The sequence below is a fragment of the Cupressus sempervirens genome, chromosome 1, assembly GCF_028749045.1.
Source record: "Cupressus sempervirens isolate cs-2001-9-10 chromosome 1, ASM2874904v1, whole genome shotgun sequence".
Lineage (NCBI taxonomy): Eukaryota > Viridiplantae > Streptophyta > Pinopsida > Cupressales > Cupressaceae > Cupressus > Cupressus sempervirens.
The window spans coordinates 4,751,986-4,771,862 of record NC_143118.1 but is presented as its reverse complement, the minus strand read 5'-3'; the positions used below and the strand labels follow the sequence as shown (position 1 = coordinate 4,771,862).

At 35.9% G+C, this 19,877-nt stretch overlaps 1 protein-coding gene across 1 annotated transcript in view; it reads right to left on the bottom strand.

The window, feature by feature from the left end:
• Positions 1 to 478: 478 nt before the first annotated feature.
• LOC149575856 (pre-mRNA-processing-splicing factor 8A-like) overlaps positions 479 to 19,877 on the bottom strand; it is a 34,611-nt gene continuing 15,212 nt past the window's right edge. Inside the window, exon 26 of the mRNA XM_089815803.1 lies at positions 479 to 1,183. Coding sequence (XP_089671929.1) covers positions 992 to 1,183 — 192 coding nt within the window. The 3' untranslated portion in view covers positions 479 to 991. The remainder of the gene's footprint in view (positions 1,184 to 19,877) is intronic.

Sequence of the window (19,877 nt, the reverse complement as noted above, 5' to 3'; positions counted from 1 at the left end):
TCCTTCTTTCATTTATAAATTATAAAATTTATACATTATATAAAGATAATTTGATGTTGGAGCCATCTCATACATGGCTGAATGTTTGCCCCATAACTCCTGCAATGTCTTCTCAACCGAGACATTAAAAAGAATATGGCTTGACAAGGAAAGAAAACTTGTGGCCCTCACTTTCTTGTGCAGTTTCTCCCAGTCTTCATCTGTCATTGACTTCGGTTTCTTAGCTTTTCCTTCTAGTGCAAATGAACAATCCAAAAGATCCTACTTAAGTAGCAGTAATTCCATCTGCAGTTTCTATAGCCCGAATTCCTACCCAGCGAATTCCTATCTTTCATTTATCCACTTCCTTCATTATTCCAAAAATTCTTCACTGATCTCCAACCAACTTCACCATTGAGCTCTAATACCCATTGTTAATGATTTGAAAGCACATTAAAGAATAACAGATAGATTATGAAAACTAAAAACAAAACAATCATAAAGACAACACCAAGAATTGTAGTGGTTCACCATAAAAAATGATTACATCCACTTTGAAGTAGGAGAGGAATTTATTACAATCTCTGTTTTTGGTTAGAGATAGAACAGCACTGTATTTTCCAGCTAATTACATACATCATAGGATATGCAGCCATGGATATTAAAAGTCTTCGAAACAGCAAATGAAAGGCTTGGAAGAGCAAGCGAAAACCCATTGCGCTTCAACAAACCAACAGCTGTAGCATTCAGTCATCACTTGGACATATAATATAGATTGGTAAGGTTCATTAAAGATCCTCAGTCTAGAAACAATTGATGTTTCCAGACATGTTGGTAAGGTTCATTAAAGATCCTCAGTCTAGAAACAATTGATGTTTCCGGACATGCTGCTATGGAATTAGGACTTCCCACAATTTAAATATATTTGTACCACACTGATAGATTTTCTACAATTGACGTATGCAAATTGGATAGGTGTAACATATCCATTGTCTATCACACAAATGAGCATCTAATTGAATGCATCTTCAATATCACCCTCTACATGCTCCCCTTCCTCAAGATTGCAGAACTCCAGGAAGTGTGTGGTTCTATGATCCTCATGGTAAAAGTCTCGAGGAGTTTGCAGCTTAACTCTGTAGTTCATACTGACCGTATGCTTGACACCCATGAAGTTGTAATTCCACGGGCCATTATCTGGAACCTGCACATACATGAGATATTGCATCCATGGATTAGGATTTTTGAAATCTGCAGAAACACAACTCGTCAAACAAAGAATATTTTATAATACATTTCGCATGTTTAGCTCAGTAATTCCGACATAAATGGGAAATTGATATTTTAGCTCAGTAATTTGTCTTATAATGAAGACCAGTACTATTGCTTTCCAGTAGAAGATAGCAAGATACAAATCTATCACCAAAACATGCAATACCTTGAGAAATCTGGAACATTGTACAGCTAAGAGGTACATGAACAAGAACAAAGATTGTCTTTCATTCTAGTGTATTTCACTGTGTCATTCAAAAATATGAAATAACAAAAAAATTAAAACTAGTTAAAAATTGTCAGCTTTGAAAATTTTAAAAAAATCTAAAAAATTTTGTGACTTGTCCCACATCAAATGACAGTTAACAATTTAATTTTGTGAGGCCTCACACAATTTGCCCTAGTATGGATGACATACTTGCATTGTGGTGCTTTTAATTTGATGTTTTGAGGTAGTTTCAAGACTAAAGGGTTATGCCATTTTACTATCAGCATTTTGATGATTTGCACTTATTAGAACCTATTTGATATATTTAATGGTTTCATTTCACGTTCTAAATTATTTCAATTGCTTTAATGGAAACTGAATTGCATAAATACCTGAATGTCAAATTGTAATGTTCAAATGAAAATTAGCGCCTAAGGATAGATTTAGATTTGCAAATGAACCCAACTCATATGCCTTGTAACTTAATAGTCATGAATTTAGTATTTCATCACTATGATAGAGAATAGATTATGAGGTTGTTCGGAGTGTTAATCTGATCATGTTACATAAGAATCTGTTATTGTGTATGAAATGATTGAGCACATATGGATATAGTTTTATGACCTGATACTATTAGATTTTTGATGTGATGCGAAATGTTAATTTGATTATGATGATTTATGATTTGTAGATAAACATTAATTCAAGATGAAGGATTATGATATGCAAATAAATCTAATTTGATAATGAGGACTACAAGACATATGGTTACATTCAGAAATTGGTTTTATAGTATGATGACATAATTAAGGAAACATTCTAACAGTTTGAGGAATTAACCCTAGAAACTCACACACAAACCCTCATAATGTGATAAAGGGATATTGCTAGGAATGTCATTATTTTTAACCTGTTTGAAAGGATACTAGTTAACAAGTCAGCACAATAATGATTTTCACTTGTGACATATATACTAAGATCCATTTTACATGTTTTAATGATTTAATAAACTTAACTTTGGTGTTTCATTGCTATGATAGATAAGGATTGTGATGGTATTTAGAATGGTAATTTTGTTATGATTAGAAAAATTATTGTTATACATATCTTGATATTTCAATGTTTTGAAAATTTTATGGAAACATTTAGATGGAAGTTAACTAAATATGTTATGTAATTAAGTGATATTGGATTATTCTGCACTTATCATTTCTATATTATTTCATTGGGCTACTGACATTAAGTTGAGTATACAAGAAAGTTGAACCATGGAGATTATTCAGGGAAACAAGGTTCAAACCTATGTAAACACGGTAAAGCCAAGGTGAATCTTTGGAAGATTCAAAACCTCATTGTATTGTGTTTATTTCGTAATGTGATTGAGCATGGGTGTTATAAGTTTAAATATCATGATTAATTAGCGACATGTCATCGTGATGTGTAAAGTATTTAATGTGTGTGTGTGTGTCATTTGACACTTGTGTTGTCTATGTGTAAATGACATGTCATATAGGATTTTTGGGCATGAAGTCACTTAACCTAAACTTAATTCCATTATGAAATAAAATCCACCCACCTTGGAGAGTGTTAGGATGAGTCACCTTCTTGATGGGATTCAAATTAAATTTGAAAGGAACCTTAGAGAGTCTAAAAGTGGTTCCCAAGTGTTATTTTGTTAAAAATAAGTCACCCACATGGTAGTAGTATAGGTTGGGGGTCTAAAAATAACCATAAGTTGGCCTAGGGGACTTAGGAGACCCTCTAAACTAGTCATTTTCAAGCCAATTCGAAAATCAGAGTATCACATGACTTCTTTCATCATTCCACCACTTAAGTTCCTATTGGTAGGAAGGTACAAGGGTGTAAGAGGGATAGGTGGGGATGGAAGTGGAGGCCTTTTTAGAGAGCTTGTGCCAAACTTAGAGGTTGGGCACCCACTCTCTAATTGTAGAGACAGATCTAGGGTTTTGGAAGAGGAAGCTTGGGAGCCAAGGAATGAAAGACCCTCATCACCATTTCATAACCATAGCTTGGAAGGAGGTTAGTGCTTCATGCCATGTTATCTTTCATCTCATGGAAGTTAGAAATGGAAATTGTAAGAGTGTTTCTTGTAGGATTTATGTGTTTGCATATGGTGCATGTTGTAAGTGTTGTGTATGTGAGTGAGCATGTTGAATCTACTTGCATTTGGTTTTTTTTTCTTGGATGGTGGTTGTGGTTTGAATGTTGTGTTGGGTGTGAAGGCTTCACTCACCCTTGGGAGGGAAGAGAAGCCTTGGGTGAAGGGCATAAGTTGGGCTCATCGGTGTAGTTGAGAGAATTACCTCATGAAGAGGATTTGTTTATATCATGGAGTATGGGCTCCGTTAAGGCCATGAATCTTGTTATTTTGGGAGGTACAAGGAGGTTTATGTGAATGGGGAGGAGATGTTTTGTTTTGAAGGCCTTGATGAGGCAAAATGCAATGGCAATGTGTTTATTTTGGCAATATTTTGTTACAAGATTCAAGAAGAGTTGGCAGATTAACGGATTTCCGGATGATTGATTGATTAACAGAGGAACAAATGTGTTCCTTATAAAGAATTACAAGGACATTGTTTCTAAAAGAAACAACGTAGACTGAAGACGGAATTAAAAACAAAACTAGAGACAGGATAGGAAACATTCCTATCTGGACTGAAGAAAAAAGAGACGTGATAGGAAACATTCCTATCTAGACTAAAAGGCGGACTACAGACAAGTAGTTGACTATTATAGAAAGTATAAGATATTATCTTAATACCCTCCCTTAATGGTCAACGTACGGATGTCGGAACATTCTGTGATAATTGAGACCCTCCCTGGATCTACAGAATGCTGAAACCAAGAAGCTTTGCCAGAAGAGTGCTATGACTCAAAATAAGTTGCAATTACAAAACTTCATTTTTGTGGAAAAAACGGTAAAACCCAAAATCTCACGCAACCTTGCGTATTACAGACAACTTGAAATGATTTTTGAGGAGAAAATCAACAAACCCAAAAAAAAAAAACAGATTCAGAAGGCAAAAAATGCAGCTTCGCCTTGATCAGGAAGCTCGACAACTTGTGTTGTTGTTTCATGCAGCTCCTTCAGATATTTCCAGATTTCTACAGCTGACTTGCCGGAAGGAATCTGCGGTAGCTGATCATCGATAACAGAGAACTTGAGAAGCATAATAGCCTCTCGATTGCGATCATCAAACTTGTCCTGTTCTGCTTGGTCGGAGGTCGGAGGAGACTTGGTGCCTAGAACAAGTTCATCCAAACGACGATATTCGAAGATGGCGATGATGCGCTGCTTCCAGGTTCCATAATTGCGACCATTGAATTTGGAATTATGTTCGAGCAGAATATTTGTCAGAGATGCCATGGCACGTTTTTCAATGAAAATCTGTGAAAATCTGTGAAGGCACGTTCTTCGAGGCAAAAGTACAAAAGACCCAGAAGAATCAGAGAATGACCCAAAAAAGAGCTCGAAAAACCCAGAAGGAATCTATTGTCGTTTTCTAGATCCGCTGGCTCGAAAATCGACACACAAAAATTGAGGCACCCAGAAAAAACGGACGACAACCTAATTGAGCTCTCGAAAAACCCACCAAGAATCTTTAAACAAAATATTTTTCCGACCCCAAAAATTAGGGTTTCAAAAAAAAATGGCCCTGGCTGAAAAAAGCTTGAAAAAACTTCAGATTTCTTGATAAAAATGGTCGTTTTTTGTTACAGAGTTCTATTAGAGGCAAAGGCCACACTGAAGACTGGAGTTTTAACTCCACAAATGGTCGAGATTGCAGGTTGTTGCAGATAATCGTCCACGATTTCCACACGTTTTGCAGATGACGGGAGTTGCAGAAAAACGTGTTTGAAAGTCACGATTTTTAGGGCAGACTGGTCGAAATCTTAGACACAGAAACCTCAGACAAAAAACCTCAAAAAAAAACCCTAGTTGAAAGCTCAAGGTTTTTAGAAAGCAAGGATCACAAAATAATTTCAAAAATTGGCTCTGATACCATGTTACAAGATTCAAGAAGAGTTGGTAGATTAATGGATTTCCGAATGATTGATTGATTAACAGAAGAACAAATGTGTTCCTTATAAAGAATTACAAAGACATTGTTTCTAAAAGAAACAACATAGACTGAAGACGGAATTAGAAACAAAACTAGAGACAGGATAGGAAACATTCCTATCTAGACTGAAAGGCGGACTACAGACAAGTAGTTGACTATTATAGAAAGTATAAGATATTATCTTAATAAAGGAGGTTTATGTGAATGAGGGGAAGATGTTTTAAGTTGAAGGCCTTGATAAGGCAAAATGCAATGGCACTATGTTGTGTATATTTTGTTATGATATCTCCTCTTTGAAGAGCCCACCTTCACCCAATGTTTATGATTCCATCTGTGAATCATTGTGCAAGCCTTGGTTGGGAATTGTAAATGTGTTATTAAACTGTGGTTTTCATGTTGGTTCTTGTTAATGTGATGATGTTTGAATGTATCCCGGTTGAGCCTTGTTTCCCCTAGCGTGGGGGTGGCCTCCTTGAGGCCTAGGTTGGGAGGTGAGCCTCCATGGTTCTACAGTTTGTCCCTTATTTGCAGGTTTTGCTTGAAGCCTTGGATATTTGGAGTTTGTGAAGTTCTACCTTGCATAGAAGAAAAGCACATTATTGTATTTGTATTGCAATGGAGGACTATTCCATTTTGTTTTGTCAAATGAATTTATTTGTATTAAGAAAGGATGTTATTGGTTTCATACATATGCCAATAGAGAGATTACGAACCATCTTTCTTGTGAAGGTCCTTCTATTGTGTATCTTGATAAGATGATCCCACCACCCTATTTCTTGCTTGATATTGTGTTAAACATGAGGTAAAAGTTTCATTGTTTTGAAAATGTTGTTTTGTTACTTGGATAAAATGTATTGATGATAATAGATTTGAACCATGATATACATTGGAAGGTTTAATAGGATGGTATCATTTTGTTATTCATATTTCTTCAAGTCTCGTATGTAGATGTGGAAGTAATTGTATTCAATCTTGGATCATATTGGTGTGGATTTTGTTCTAATTTGATAATGAACATGTAGTCATAATGGAGATAACATCAATACAACTGGAATTATTTGAAGTTCATGGAAATACATGTAGATGTTGCATTGGTTCTCATATAATTATATCTTGTAAAATTAAAATGTTAGTAATAAAGAAGTTGATGTATATATATATATATCAACTATAGAATTCACTATATAAAATGAGCATTGAAATTTATAGTGAGATGACCAAATCATAACAATTCAGTTATAGGTATCCATAGGGAAGGAGTGAAGTTATTTAGACAATATAAGTTTATCTGCCAAACAAGACCTGTAGGGGCTTGTTATCTTGCTGGAAAATGTATGGGATCTCAAGAAAAAGATCTCTTCCAATAATGCAGACAATAAAATAATATAATCAGAATATAATATTGTATTTTTCTCTACCAATATCTTTTAAGAATAAATATATAAGACTAACTGTCATATTTATATTGCTCTTAAAGAAGCTAGCAAAACAAAAATTAGTACAGGACAGTCTATCCATTAACCTAGAGCCTAAAAAAAAAATGCACATATATCAAAAAAGGAAAAAAAGATATATTAAAATCAAGTCAATCCCACTAGAAAGTAGGAGACCATAATATATGTATAGCAAAAAATATATATATTTAATATGCATGGGAGGGAAGGGGCCCCGCGTTCCCGTCTACTCCCCCACATGCTTTTCCAAGCCCATGAGCGCTTAAGGCGCTGCCCAACCTGACATAAGTCAGGTTTACTTCAAAAGCCGCCCACCCTAATAAAGGCCTTGGTCAGCTGAAAACGTAAGGAGCCATATTTGGATAGGTGGACACACATTCATAAGTAAAAAGGGTTTGATATGTTTTAAATAAGTCATGTCAAGGAGGTAATTCGCATAAATATAGGGAAATGGAAGTCAAAGGGGACGTGGCACATGGTTTGAATGGGTTATTATTAAATTGGTAATAATGTGTGTTGGTCTTAGTAAGGGGAAAAGAGAGTACAGTGCAAGTGTAGGGTAGTTGAAATGATCTATAGTGTATAGTTAATAATAGTTAGTGGTTAGAGGTAGTAATTTTAAGGCATTTGGCTATATATTATAAAGTGTGGAATTATGGTAGTTAGATTAAAATTTAGAAATAGTGTTAAAATAAGTAAGTTAGTTTAATATTTAGTAATAGTGCTAAGTAAGAAGGCATGGTAAATAATACAAGTTATGGAATGATATGGTTAGACAATTTAAAATAGTATTGGTGTAACTAAAGTTGAATTAATTAGAAAATTATGTGATCGGTGTAGTGGAATCATTGAATAACAAATTAAATGTTATAATTGTCATAAATGTTTGGGTGTAAGGATTTAAGTATCACATTATATCATTGACACACGCAAAATATGTGAATCATGATGAAGACCCAATACTAAACATGTATGCCGAAAACATTCATCTAAGAGTCGTAATCTTGAAGTGTATGTTGAACATTATAGATACATACAGAGTTATATATATAATTTGAATATCTTATGTTACGTGTATCTTTTTGCATCAATGGAATATAATACTTGGTGGTTGGGTTCCCGCTCAATTAGAATGTATGTACTAGGTTAAAGGGTATAATCATGGGATGTACATCGTCCTTAAAAAATAAAATTTAATTGTGTTTTCGCCTTGTAAAAATTAGGGCATGACAATTTTTTTTTAAAATGTAATCCTAAAGTTTTAATAGCCATGGTTTTTGATAATAGTAAAAGACCGAGTGTTTGGAAAGGACCTGAGCCCTTTTACAATGAATTAGCTATTATTAAATAGGAACATGTTCCATGAGTTATGTAATAATCAAACCACCAAAAACCAATAGCAACAGAAAACAAGAAATGAAACGGCAACAACACATCACAGAACCCAGAGAAATGCCGAGGGAGCACCTCCAATGATATCAACAAGCTTCTGGAAGCCTGAGGTAGCCTACCCTTCTCATCAAAAAGTTGACTTGGTCCACAAAGAAGCCTAAAGGATGTGATTGTAGATAACAATGGTTTCAGCATTCCAGGTGATAGATCCCATTCTCCTTGCAGGGCCCTCCCACTTGATATGCCTTTTCCTTTTTTGCAGTTCATTTTGATGTGCATAGAGACTAGTAGCTGAATTTTACACAAGATTTTTGGTGGTGCACACAACTTGGGAGATATTTTTGTTCAATACATAATGAATTCTCAGAACACCAGAGAATTTGTTAGTTTCTTGCCAATTCTTATCATTGAAATGGTCTCTGGCATCCTCCTTGTCTGTCTTAAAAGCACCTCAATCTTGTAGACTCTATTTCTAGAGTCCTAATGTTCACATCAAAACTACTTCAAAATATTGATATACAGATTTAAACTATCATCCCGTGTGTCAATGGGGCTTTTCAGATTGAAATACTTAGAATAGTTTGGGTTTTGCACCTTATCCTACTTGCACAGGAGATCAAAGGAGATGTGGAGGTGGTGCCTAGACTTAGACATCTGCAATTGGATTTGAAGAATGAACAAATTAAAATCATAATTGTAATTTATCAAGAGTCAAAGGGGGTACCAAGGTGTGTGTCCCATGAAGCAATAAGATATATAACGGACATCATTTCAATGAGAAGAGGGCAAGTAAACAATCACAGCCGAGGAGAACGCAAACCCTCAAAGGAAAAACTAAGAAATTAAAGGAATAAAACCCTCAATTTCTCCCTCAAGTTAGTGGATGGAAACCCATAACTTGTCTAGAATCAAGGAAAAACATTTATTAAGGAAAAATAGCTTGCGAATTGGAAGAAGAAACATGGCAGAAGGTCGAGATAAGATTATTTTTAAAAATATGTCAAAGTGAGTCTGAATATGATAATAATGAAGTATTTTGTTTTTCATTTACTTATATTTCTAAATATAAACAATATTAATATTTTGTACATGTAAATAATGTTAGAGGTGATCGGAAGGAAATGTTTTAAAAAGGACCATTATATTAGGATTCTGAGATTTGGAAGTGCATGAATTTTCACCCATAAAAAGAATATAAATGGAGTTGGAAACATCTGCATCGGGAATAGAGGAATTGAGAAGAGGATTGAGTGAGTAATACTCTTCTAAAATTCTCTTGCCCTCACCCATTAGTTAGTAAGTTGATTTTACTATGGGTACAAGACTTAGTATCGATGGCAACCAAAATAGAAAATTCCGCCTGTTAAGGAATCTTCAATGGGACCAAAATAGTGACCTTAGAAGCACGAAATTAAGTGTAGGGAAGCTTACCCACTTCAGGGTGTGTAAATGTGAAAGAGAAGTCAACCCTGCACCTAGGGATAAGGGTGGAGGAAGTAGTTGAGGGGAAGAGACGACATAGGAAGTAGGAGTAAGCTGTCTCTCTACTGAGTTGACAACCCTGGGAAAGAGTTGGGGAAGCAAAAATTGCATAAAATATTGAAGAGAATAAGATAAAAGAAAATAAGAATTGGAACGTGGCAAGTATATCCTTCTATGCCTACCTGTAAGAGTGAAATATCTTGAGAAGCTGTGAGCTACTTCCATCTAGGGCTTGGGGGCATCTTTTTTCCTGAAGACATTCTAAAATTTAAATCATTCTAAAACCTCCATATGCTGGTGATCCCTAAACTTGATCACTTTCTACAATTTGAGTTCCTCCATTGGTAAATCAGTAGCCATGGTGCTAAGCTCTTTTGAAATATTGAATAAAATTCCTCTATCATAAACCATTCTATTCCTCGAAGATCTTGCAAACTCATATCGAAGCACATGGTCAGACCCGTTGATTGCTTTGGTCTTTCCTTAGAATCCTTCATTGGGAATACAATAAAATCCTTCAAATCTATGAAGTAGAATGCCAGATTGTTGATATAGATGCAAAGGCACACCAGTCTTACAAGACGAATAATGATTTCCTCGTCTTCTTTCACTCAATGCAATAACTGGAAAAGGAGAAGCCCTAGTCTTCAAATTGAATTGTGAGCATGTTTTCCTAACACGTAACCCACCAAAAGAAACTAATCTTAGGGATGAGATTATAGTTCCATATGAATTTCCAGTTGTAGTCAGGTGTCTGAAGGTCAATGAGCAGATTAAGCCAAATTTGACGAAGTAGAAGACAAATATCCACATTGTTTCATGGGCATCCTCTCAAATTTAAAAAATCCCAAAGTTGATTGGACCATGTAAAAAGAGACAGTTAATCCCCAGTGTAAGCAGGATAAGGTGTAAGGAGATCTTTAAGATGACGAGGAAGCCAAAGACCAACTTGATGATGAGGTTTGGCAAGAAGTTAACATTTTTTCTGTCATATTCCAAAAATGAGAAGCTAGAGTAGAATATCCTCACCATTCCAAGAATCCAAGACGAGTTGAAAAAAAACTTGCTCAAGTTGTGGCTACTAGTCTCAAAGCACTCTAGAGAAAACTACAAAAAAGAAATAAGTGTAACAAGCTAAGACCATGGCATAGACTGTTGAAACATTGTTATTGAAGAGGATTCCATGAAAGCTTCTTTGCTGCACAAAATGAACTTTCTAAGGAATGGCAGGCTACTTGAAGCCTGCAGAAGCTTGCTGACATCAACTATGAGGTGCTCTCTTGGTTTTCCTCTAGTTCTATGTTGTGTTTGTCAGAGATTTGAGACAGAATTACAAAAGAAGATATTATTCAAATAATGTGTCTAATCCCTTTTTCATCCCATTGAATACATATTACATATACATATGATTTCCATATCCTATAGTATATAAACCCTCCTAAACAAATTTCATACAAATAATGAACTGGACACAGAATTGTTGTCTACACATACTTTAGGGATGCATATTGCCATCTGGATCTTAATGCAAATGATCACCTACATGTGAGAACTTATACCCATTTTCACTTTGAATGAGCTCATCTATGACCGAGCATACTTCCAAAAGGTACAACAGCAGGGGGATCTCTGCAGTCACCTGCTCTCCTGTACAGCTGTTTACAATATTTGATGCCCATATTCTCCTCCTTTCAAACTTTAACACTTCCAACTGCAGTAATCCCAACTCTTGTGGCTCATGTTCTTGATCCAAATGAAAGACACAACTTGTTAACTTTTCATGGTTTTCCCACAAGTTTATCACAAACATAGACACGAACAGGAACACACACATCTGTTCACCTCATGTGGTTTTTTGGACGACCACTAACCATTTTGAGATCCATGAACAGTATTCCTTAACTGCATTTGTTCAATTCAACATTTAACACTAAGTGGTTACATTAAAAAATAGAACACGTGAAAAAGAATAACTACTGTTGTTGATTGTGTCACTCAATCTCCAACTACAAAGAAAACTCACAAACACATGATAGAAATAAAAGGCCACCACAGCTGATAAGCGGCCCCAACATTGATGATTGATGAAAGGATGCTAAGCATCCAACCTCCAATTGATTTGCTACTAACAAATTTTTATTTTGAAGCTCAACTTTAAAATTCCCAATGAAGATGGGTGTCATTTACAAGAGATAATGCATCTAATTACAATTTAATCAATTTTATTTTATTTTATTTCTCATTGAAATGGACCGTATTATAAACAAAATGATGCAACATGTAACATATTTTCATTATGACTAATATAAACCCAAGCCTCAATTTTCAATTCATACCTAATGCGTGTTGAATTTTAAATGAATTGAGTAGTGACTTCATTTTACCCTTCGGAAGACAACTCAACATTGCAATAAAGTCCTCTCTGTGCAGTGGAAATACAACAAGCAATTATAGACACTAAAAGAAGGTCTTCCAAGCAGCCTCATCTCTCACTCTGAAGCTCTGAAGAATCACAACAGTGAGGGAAAAGCACATTAATAAAGGATTTTTGGGAAGAAACTTCTACACAGCCAAATGGAGGTAAAAATATTGCAATCTTGCTTAGCTACCAGTGCATTTTCTACAAGCAGCAACCTTGCTATGTAGTTTTAAGTGCCAGAATAGATGAGGTAAATCAATAGAAGGCACTCTTAAAATATTTGATTAGGGCTGAATATCCCAAATGAATGTCACTAGTTAAAACTTTACAAATCATTTATTATAACTGAAGCCAACTTTCCTCACACTAGAAGGGCAAACAAATGGCTCTTACAATTGACTGTCATAATTGCCCTCTTTCCCAATTCATTCAATTTTTATTAGACTTTCTACTATTGATATAAATATATAACCAAATATTTTACCTTTCCAGGACAAATGCGCAGGAAAAATGGAAAATAAAGGGTTCACAATTGTAGGTATTGCTTTGATGCAATGAATGAATATGCCAAGATCTAGAACCTCGATGAATAGCACAAGAGAGAAAATAATATGATAAGAATAAGTTGTATTTTCACCAATATGATTAATTGAATCAAGAATAATGAATGAGCTAACTAAACTTAATTGACCTAAAATGTACAAGTGTCTCCTTATATAGGCAACGCAATAAAAGACTATGATATAGAGATGATAAGCTATCACCCACACAAGGTGGAATCGCATGTCGACCAAAGGTGGATCATCCTCTATTGTGCACTGAGGTATGTCCAATATGTGGAGGATGATAACTGACAAATGCACTAAAGGTGGATCTCACACATAAAGTGGAACGTCATCACAACTTTCACCACCTAAAGTTGAATTTCTCCTACACCATGTGCAACTAAAAGTGCAAACTCCTCAGTGTCTTGTATGCAAACTAAAAGAACCAACTCAGTCGGCCAAAGAACCACAACAAGCCACACTTTTGGAGAAATAAAACAACATAACTATTCTTGAGGAGAAAACCACTAACTAAAAACTACACTGACACACCACACAAGCATTTTGAGCATGTCCTCCGAACCGCAATAGCAGAAAGCTGCAAAGTATTCTCCAAACCCATCCTAATAAACAATTAGATGGTCAGGAAACTTAAATTACCAACCACATAATCTCCAATGCTGAGAACTTGAAACCATAAGAGTACAATATTCTCAAAACACAAACATTATATCCAACACTACAAGCTCTTATCGGCATGATGCTTTGAGGAGAACATCAAACAATTAATCCTCTCTTGAGATAAGGTCATCTCATGCTAAGTTTGCATAGTAAGATCATGAAATGACTTCAAGGTTCCTTCTAATGTGGATACTTGCTCAGCAAAATAATGTGGTTTGTTGGTAATCACTTGGGGACTTACATTATTCATTCAATGAATGTCAACTTCTTGCACTTCTAAAGATTTAGCTTCATAGTGTGCAATGAAAATACAGTTTGATTCTCCAACTTCCCCTTTAACTTAAACTTAACTTTTACTTCTACTTCTAACTATGAATGGAAAGAATCATTAATGTCTTGGACTCTACTAGCTGTAAGACTCCCCCCACCTAGTGCAAGCTTGTAAAGAACACTTGAATGCTTTTCAAATCAATATTTCTTCTCCAATCCCATCAAATTGATGCAAACTGAAGATTTAACATCAATTGAAGTTAAGTGCATTCAATCATCGGCTTACCACACAAAGCACTCCTACCATTAGCAAGGGACTAGTGGCCCGAATTTGTTTTTAGGTCAAGCAAATAAATATGCACAACAACTTCTATTCAACTAAACTAGTTCAACATGAAAGGAAACCTACTCCAAGTGGAAGATTATCAATTGCTTTGACAAGCATTACAGCAATTACAATGAAAAACCAAGGATGAATTATCAATTACTTTGACAAGCATTATAGCAACAACTTCATCAAGTCTCTCCCTTAGCTAATCTACTTCAGTCTCCTACAAAAATAGTTCTTACTCTAATCTCCTAAGATCATGAATTACAAATGAGAAGGCATTGGCTTTTTACAGTAGTCATTAGAACGAAGGGCCAAGATCAAGGACTAGGGTTTAATCCTACAAACTTCAATTAAAGTTGCCAAACTTATAACCAATTACACGAGGGCACCACATCATGGATCAATGAGAAAATTACAATGATTTTTACAACCAATGAGAAAATTGGACACTTGGCATAAATTGATTGCTTGTGCTTAATCCGAAATTTTCTGATTGGAGGAAACTAGTTGCCATCTCATCATCCTTGTCTTCTAGATCTATTTAATCCTTTGATGAAGAGAATACCTCTTAAAGCTCAACATTTCTAACTTTGATTAACTTTTTTGAAACTATCAACTACTCTTGAGGATGACTGTGATAACGTTTATGACTTCATCTTTCAAGTTTTCTCCATCCTTTGAAATCTTTCCTAATGGTCTCACTTGAAATTGATTGCATCTTTGTGAACCCAAGAACTTGACCTTTCTTGATTCTCTTTGAAGATGTCCTCATGTAGTTAGATCTTCTTTGCTTCCCTGAATCTCCTTTGAAATATCCCAAATGGATATTTGCTCTGCTGCTACTATTTGTCTAATTATATAAATTATATTTTCCTGTAGATTTTTCTTTGATCTTATAGAGCTAGACAAAAGTTGTAGAAGAAGGTTGTTTCTTTTTGTATTTTTCAGAATATATGTATTCCAATGAATAAATAACAGTAACTGATAAAATAAAAGTGATAGAAATCATATGCAGCAATGCATACTATTCTGGAAATGATTCTAAAACTGTACCAGCAGAGTGATTTATTTCAGAATAGTACCAATACAGATATACTTCAAACAAGGTTGACACCTACTGAAGATGGGAACCAGTTACAACCAAACAAGTTCAAATGATAAAGCCCAAGCTGCTGCAATAAAACAACTCCATTCTGCTGCAAATAAACACTTCAAAATTCCTCTTGCGAGCTACTATAAGTAAAAGCCACGCTGAACCAAAGTGGCCGCCTTCCCAATAAATCCACTACCTGCAAAGTGTGACTACAATACTAGAAATTGATCCTTTGTTGTGATCACACTATATGCATAAGAACCTTCAAATCTGATCTTGTTGAGGGTTACGTCCCAACAAATCTGCTCTCAACACTAAGGTTTGCGTCCTAAGTGAGGAATGCTCTTCTAGAGCAATGACATCCAAAATAGGTTGACAAAATGATAAAATACTCATCTTTAGGTTGCCTTCTCCTTATATCCCCTCTCCAAGGCAATTCGAACCCTAAAAAAACCCTAAAGTGCATTTCATTTGAACTTTATAATATAACATTATTTTCCCAATAAAGGCGTCCAAATAGAAGGAAATCATTACTTTATTAATGACAAATAGCTACAAGCATCAAATAAGTCCTAGGAAGTGATAATCAAATACCAAAGACTGAGCTCTTTCCAACAAGCTATCACACATAGGAAAATCGATCCAAATGGAGCCATCAAACTCCTTATTACTCCAAAATGGCTAAAAACTTAGCCTTATTTAAATTATTAAAATGCTAACTTAGGAGAATATTTAAATATATTAAAATATTTCCCAAGTAGCCAAGAAACACCCCAAACACCTCTAAAAAATGAATCTGAGTTTGTCACCTCCCTGTGACTGATGCTAGACAACCTGCGCCAACTGGCAGGCACACCCTCAAACCTAGGGATACTCCTAAAAAATAGGGAACACACCCAAATCTCCTGAAATTGAGACCAAGGGGTGATCTCATAGAACCTCAACTCTAGAAACATCACCACCTCCTAAAAGGTAGGAATATCCTCTTACAATCAAGGAACTGCCTCCTAAAATCAAGGAACTACTCTCAACTGATCTACTACTACCTGTAATACCAAATCTGGACACGAAAAACCCTGACTGAGTCCCTACTCACCACTGCCAACCTACGAGACTCCATAATAGGCTAACTCTCATGTCATTGCTAGACAAAGCTAAATAGGGGACATGACAAATCCTCCCCTCTCAGAGATGCTTACCCACAAGCAACTACAAAGCTGGATGCTGTAAAATAATCCCAACCTCCCAAGTGGCGTCCTCTATAGGGAGACCTCTCCAACGAATCAGATACTCTCGAATCACATTGCTTCTCAGCTGGCATTGCCTCTCTTCCAAGATCTGGAGGTGGTATAATATGTTTTCCCAATGCCTTTTTCAAACTCGACACGTGGAACACATTATGAATCCTACTACCAAATGGTAACTCAATCTCATATGCAACCTCTCCAACACGCTTGATAATCCTGTATGGTCCATAAAAACAAGGTTTGAGCTTCTCAGCTCCACCCCTTTTAAGGGTGCTCTATCGATAAGGCTACAGTCATAGGTACAACATATCCCCTACCTCAAATATTCTCTCAATCCTCTATCGATTAGCATAGACCTTCTACTGATTCTGTTCCTGCTGAAGATTCTCTCTAAGAAATCTCATGATGTCCTAGTTCTCCTATACCCAATCCTGTGCCAAAGGAACCTTGTTGTCACTAATCACTAGATCAACAAAAGATAGAGCATCATAACTGTAGAGGGCTCTAAATGGAGTCATAGCAATCAACATATGATACATCGTATTATAACAATAATTGCCCAAGTGCAACCAATGCACAAAACATCAAGATCTTCAAAGTGTAGCATCTCACCATGAATCCACTGGAGGAATGTATTATACATGTTGATTCCTGGATTCCAAACCAATTTCTAAAAACATGCAACATATTCATATTGCACCTCTCTAAATAGATGCACAAACCCATATTGCCAATGCCTCTCAGTGAGGTCCCTACTAACAATCCTTGAACCTAATGCAATCCGGAGAAATTGACAAAATAACATGCTCAACCATAGCATGCGACCCTCCATATCTCTCAAACATACAACCAGTTGTTCCATTCTGACAAAAATGCCCAAACACTCCAAACAATGAAGCAATATATAGAAGTTTGTGTAAAGTGATGTATCTCGCAAATCAATACCTAGGTCGCATAATAAAACACAAGTCGTACTGTGTGATGTAGAAGAACTTTATATTATCACCATCACTATCAAATAACCCTTTGTGTATGCAGGACACCATAACTATGAGTGAGTAATAGCTTGCATGCTCAAAAACTATCAACAACGGCCACCCTATCTCACTGTCATAACTCTGACCAGCAACACAGATGATATCAATCACACTATCAAACCAATTCCAATCAACAACAAACACTCCCAACTCCATCACTAACCTATAGGGGCACCTCCCAACACTCCCATACTGTTGAAAACCTAATGTAGACAATGAAAAACTTGGATGAGTCATAAGATCCCCACTAGGATAGTCACTAATCCTCAATGGATTGAAGAGTACAAAGTCACCAATCAGCAAGGTTATTTCTGCCCCGTCAAGGAAACCATGAGGCCACCTCTTAACAGAAGTATGTGTCATCCATGCCTATAAGGGACAATTCTAAAGTGGCCGGCCCACCAAGTGTATACTCAACTTCACAATCATACTCCAAGATTGAGCTCCTCATATCATTTGTGTCATCAAGATCAAGAGCCTCCTCATCATCCAATTCAAAGAGTGGGTTATCTAAAATCAAATCAGCACTCATCTTGGAAAAAGGGTTATCAGAAATGACTGAATGTATGTCATCAACTTCTTCAAGACTAAAGGCAACAAACTCACGAGAATGGGAAGTAAAATTGTTGCTACCCAAACTCAAAATTTTGAAATCCTCCTCTATACCTTCTTTGGAATCATCTTGTATATCCTCAGTATTAATGGAACTACTCAAGTGGTTCCTCTTCCTCATTCACCTCATGAATATGTTGTCTATCTAAACGGGTTGTTGCAAGAGGCAGGTTTTTTTATTGAGCTGAAGTAGAATGTAGTAGACTCAGCTCCACACAATGTTCCTCCCACTGATTTTCTGATTTTGTACGTAAAGCATGGATTAAACTCAATTCCCTACTCAGTTCTTCAATATGATTCTCCACCATGAGGAGAGCTACTTGAGAATTTCCCAAAGTTTCTCTAACCTTTAAAAGTTCTGAAATAAGCTGATCAATCTCCTCTTCTTCCCCCTCAAAGCAATAGAGTAAATAACACCAAGGTCAAGAAGATGATCTCTATCTTAAAGGAAGTTAACGTAATTATTCTTCATTGCCTCCATGGCTGTCTTAAGCACATGTAAATTAGAGATTGATGAAGCCTCTTCTTTGCATTTATGTCTTCCCTCAAGTTGGACCTTCCAAATGTAGCTCTCTACTAACTTGTGAGAACTATCAAAATGTGACAAGGCTGCAATGACCTTTTATTCACCAACCTTCAATTGGCTCTCCAAAATAAGCTTATGGACATGTGTAAATCCATAAGCAATGGATGTGGACTACCATTGAAGAGTAGGGCTTTCTTCAATATCCTCTTTTGATACCCCCTAGAGATCTTCATCTAGCAATTCCTCTTGCTGGTTATTGTTGGTTTATGTTTCCTTTGTTAACTTATCTTCTCTCCCAATACTTTCTTTTCTATCTTTTGATTCTTCTTTCCTTCCTTGCTGCTGGTATGAACTTTTGGTTACCAAATCATCCTCCGCATCTAGTATACCCATAAATTGTGTAAATGCAAACATGTCTTATATCTCCTTAGGAAGAGAACGATACTGATAGTAGTTGCTCATTATTGCATCATTGAAAGCCTTAGTAGGAGGCCTCTTACTTGTACCTGTTGACGGAGATGAAACCTTAGAGCACCTATTTCTCATTCTAGCCATGGTATTCACCTGCAACTAACCCAACCGACTGGCAGGAACTTGGCTCTAATACCACTGAAATATCCCAAATGGATATTTGCTCTGCTGTTACTATTTGTTTAATTATATAAATTATATTTTCCTATAGATTTTTCTTTGATCTTATAGAGCTAGACAAAAGTTGTAGAAGAAGGTTGTGTCTTTTTGTATTTTTCAGAATATATGTATTACAAAGAATAAATAACAGTAACTAATAAAATAGAAGTGATAGAAATCATATGTAGCAATACATACTATTCTGGAAATGATTTTTAAACCGTACAAGTAGAGTCTGATTTATTTCATAATAGTACCAATACAGATGTACTTCAAACAAGGTTGACACCATCTGAAGATGGGAACCAGCTACAACCAAACAAGTTCAAATGATAGAGCCCAAGCTGCTGTAATAAAACAACTCCATTCTGCTGCAAATAAACATTTCAAAATTCCTCCTGCGAACTACTATAACAAAAAGCTAGGCTGAACCAAAATGGCTGCCTTCCCAATAAATTCACTGCCTTCAAAGTGTGATTGCAATGCTAGAAATTGATCCTTTGCCCTGATCAAACTGTAGGCATAAGAACCTTCAAATTTGATCTTGTTAAGGGCTACGTCCCAACAAATCTGCTCTCAACACTAGGGTTTGCATCCTAAGTGAGGAATGCTCT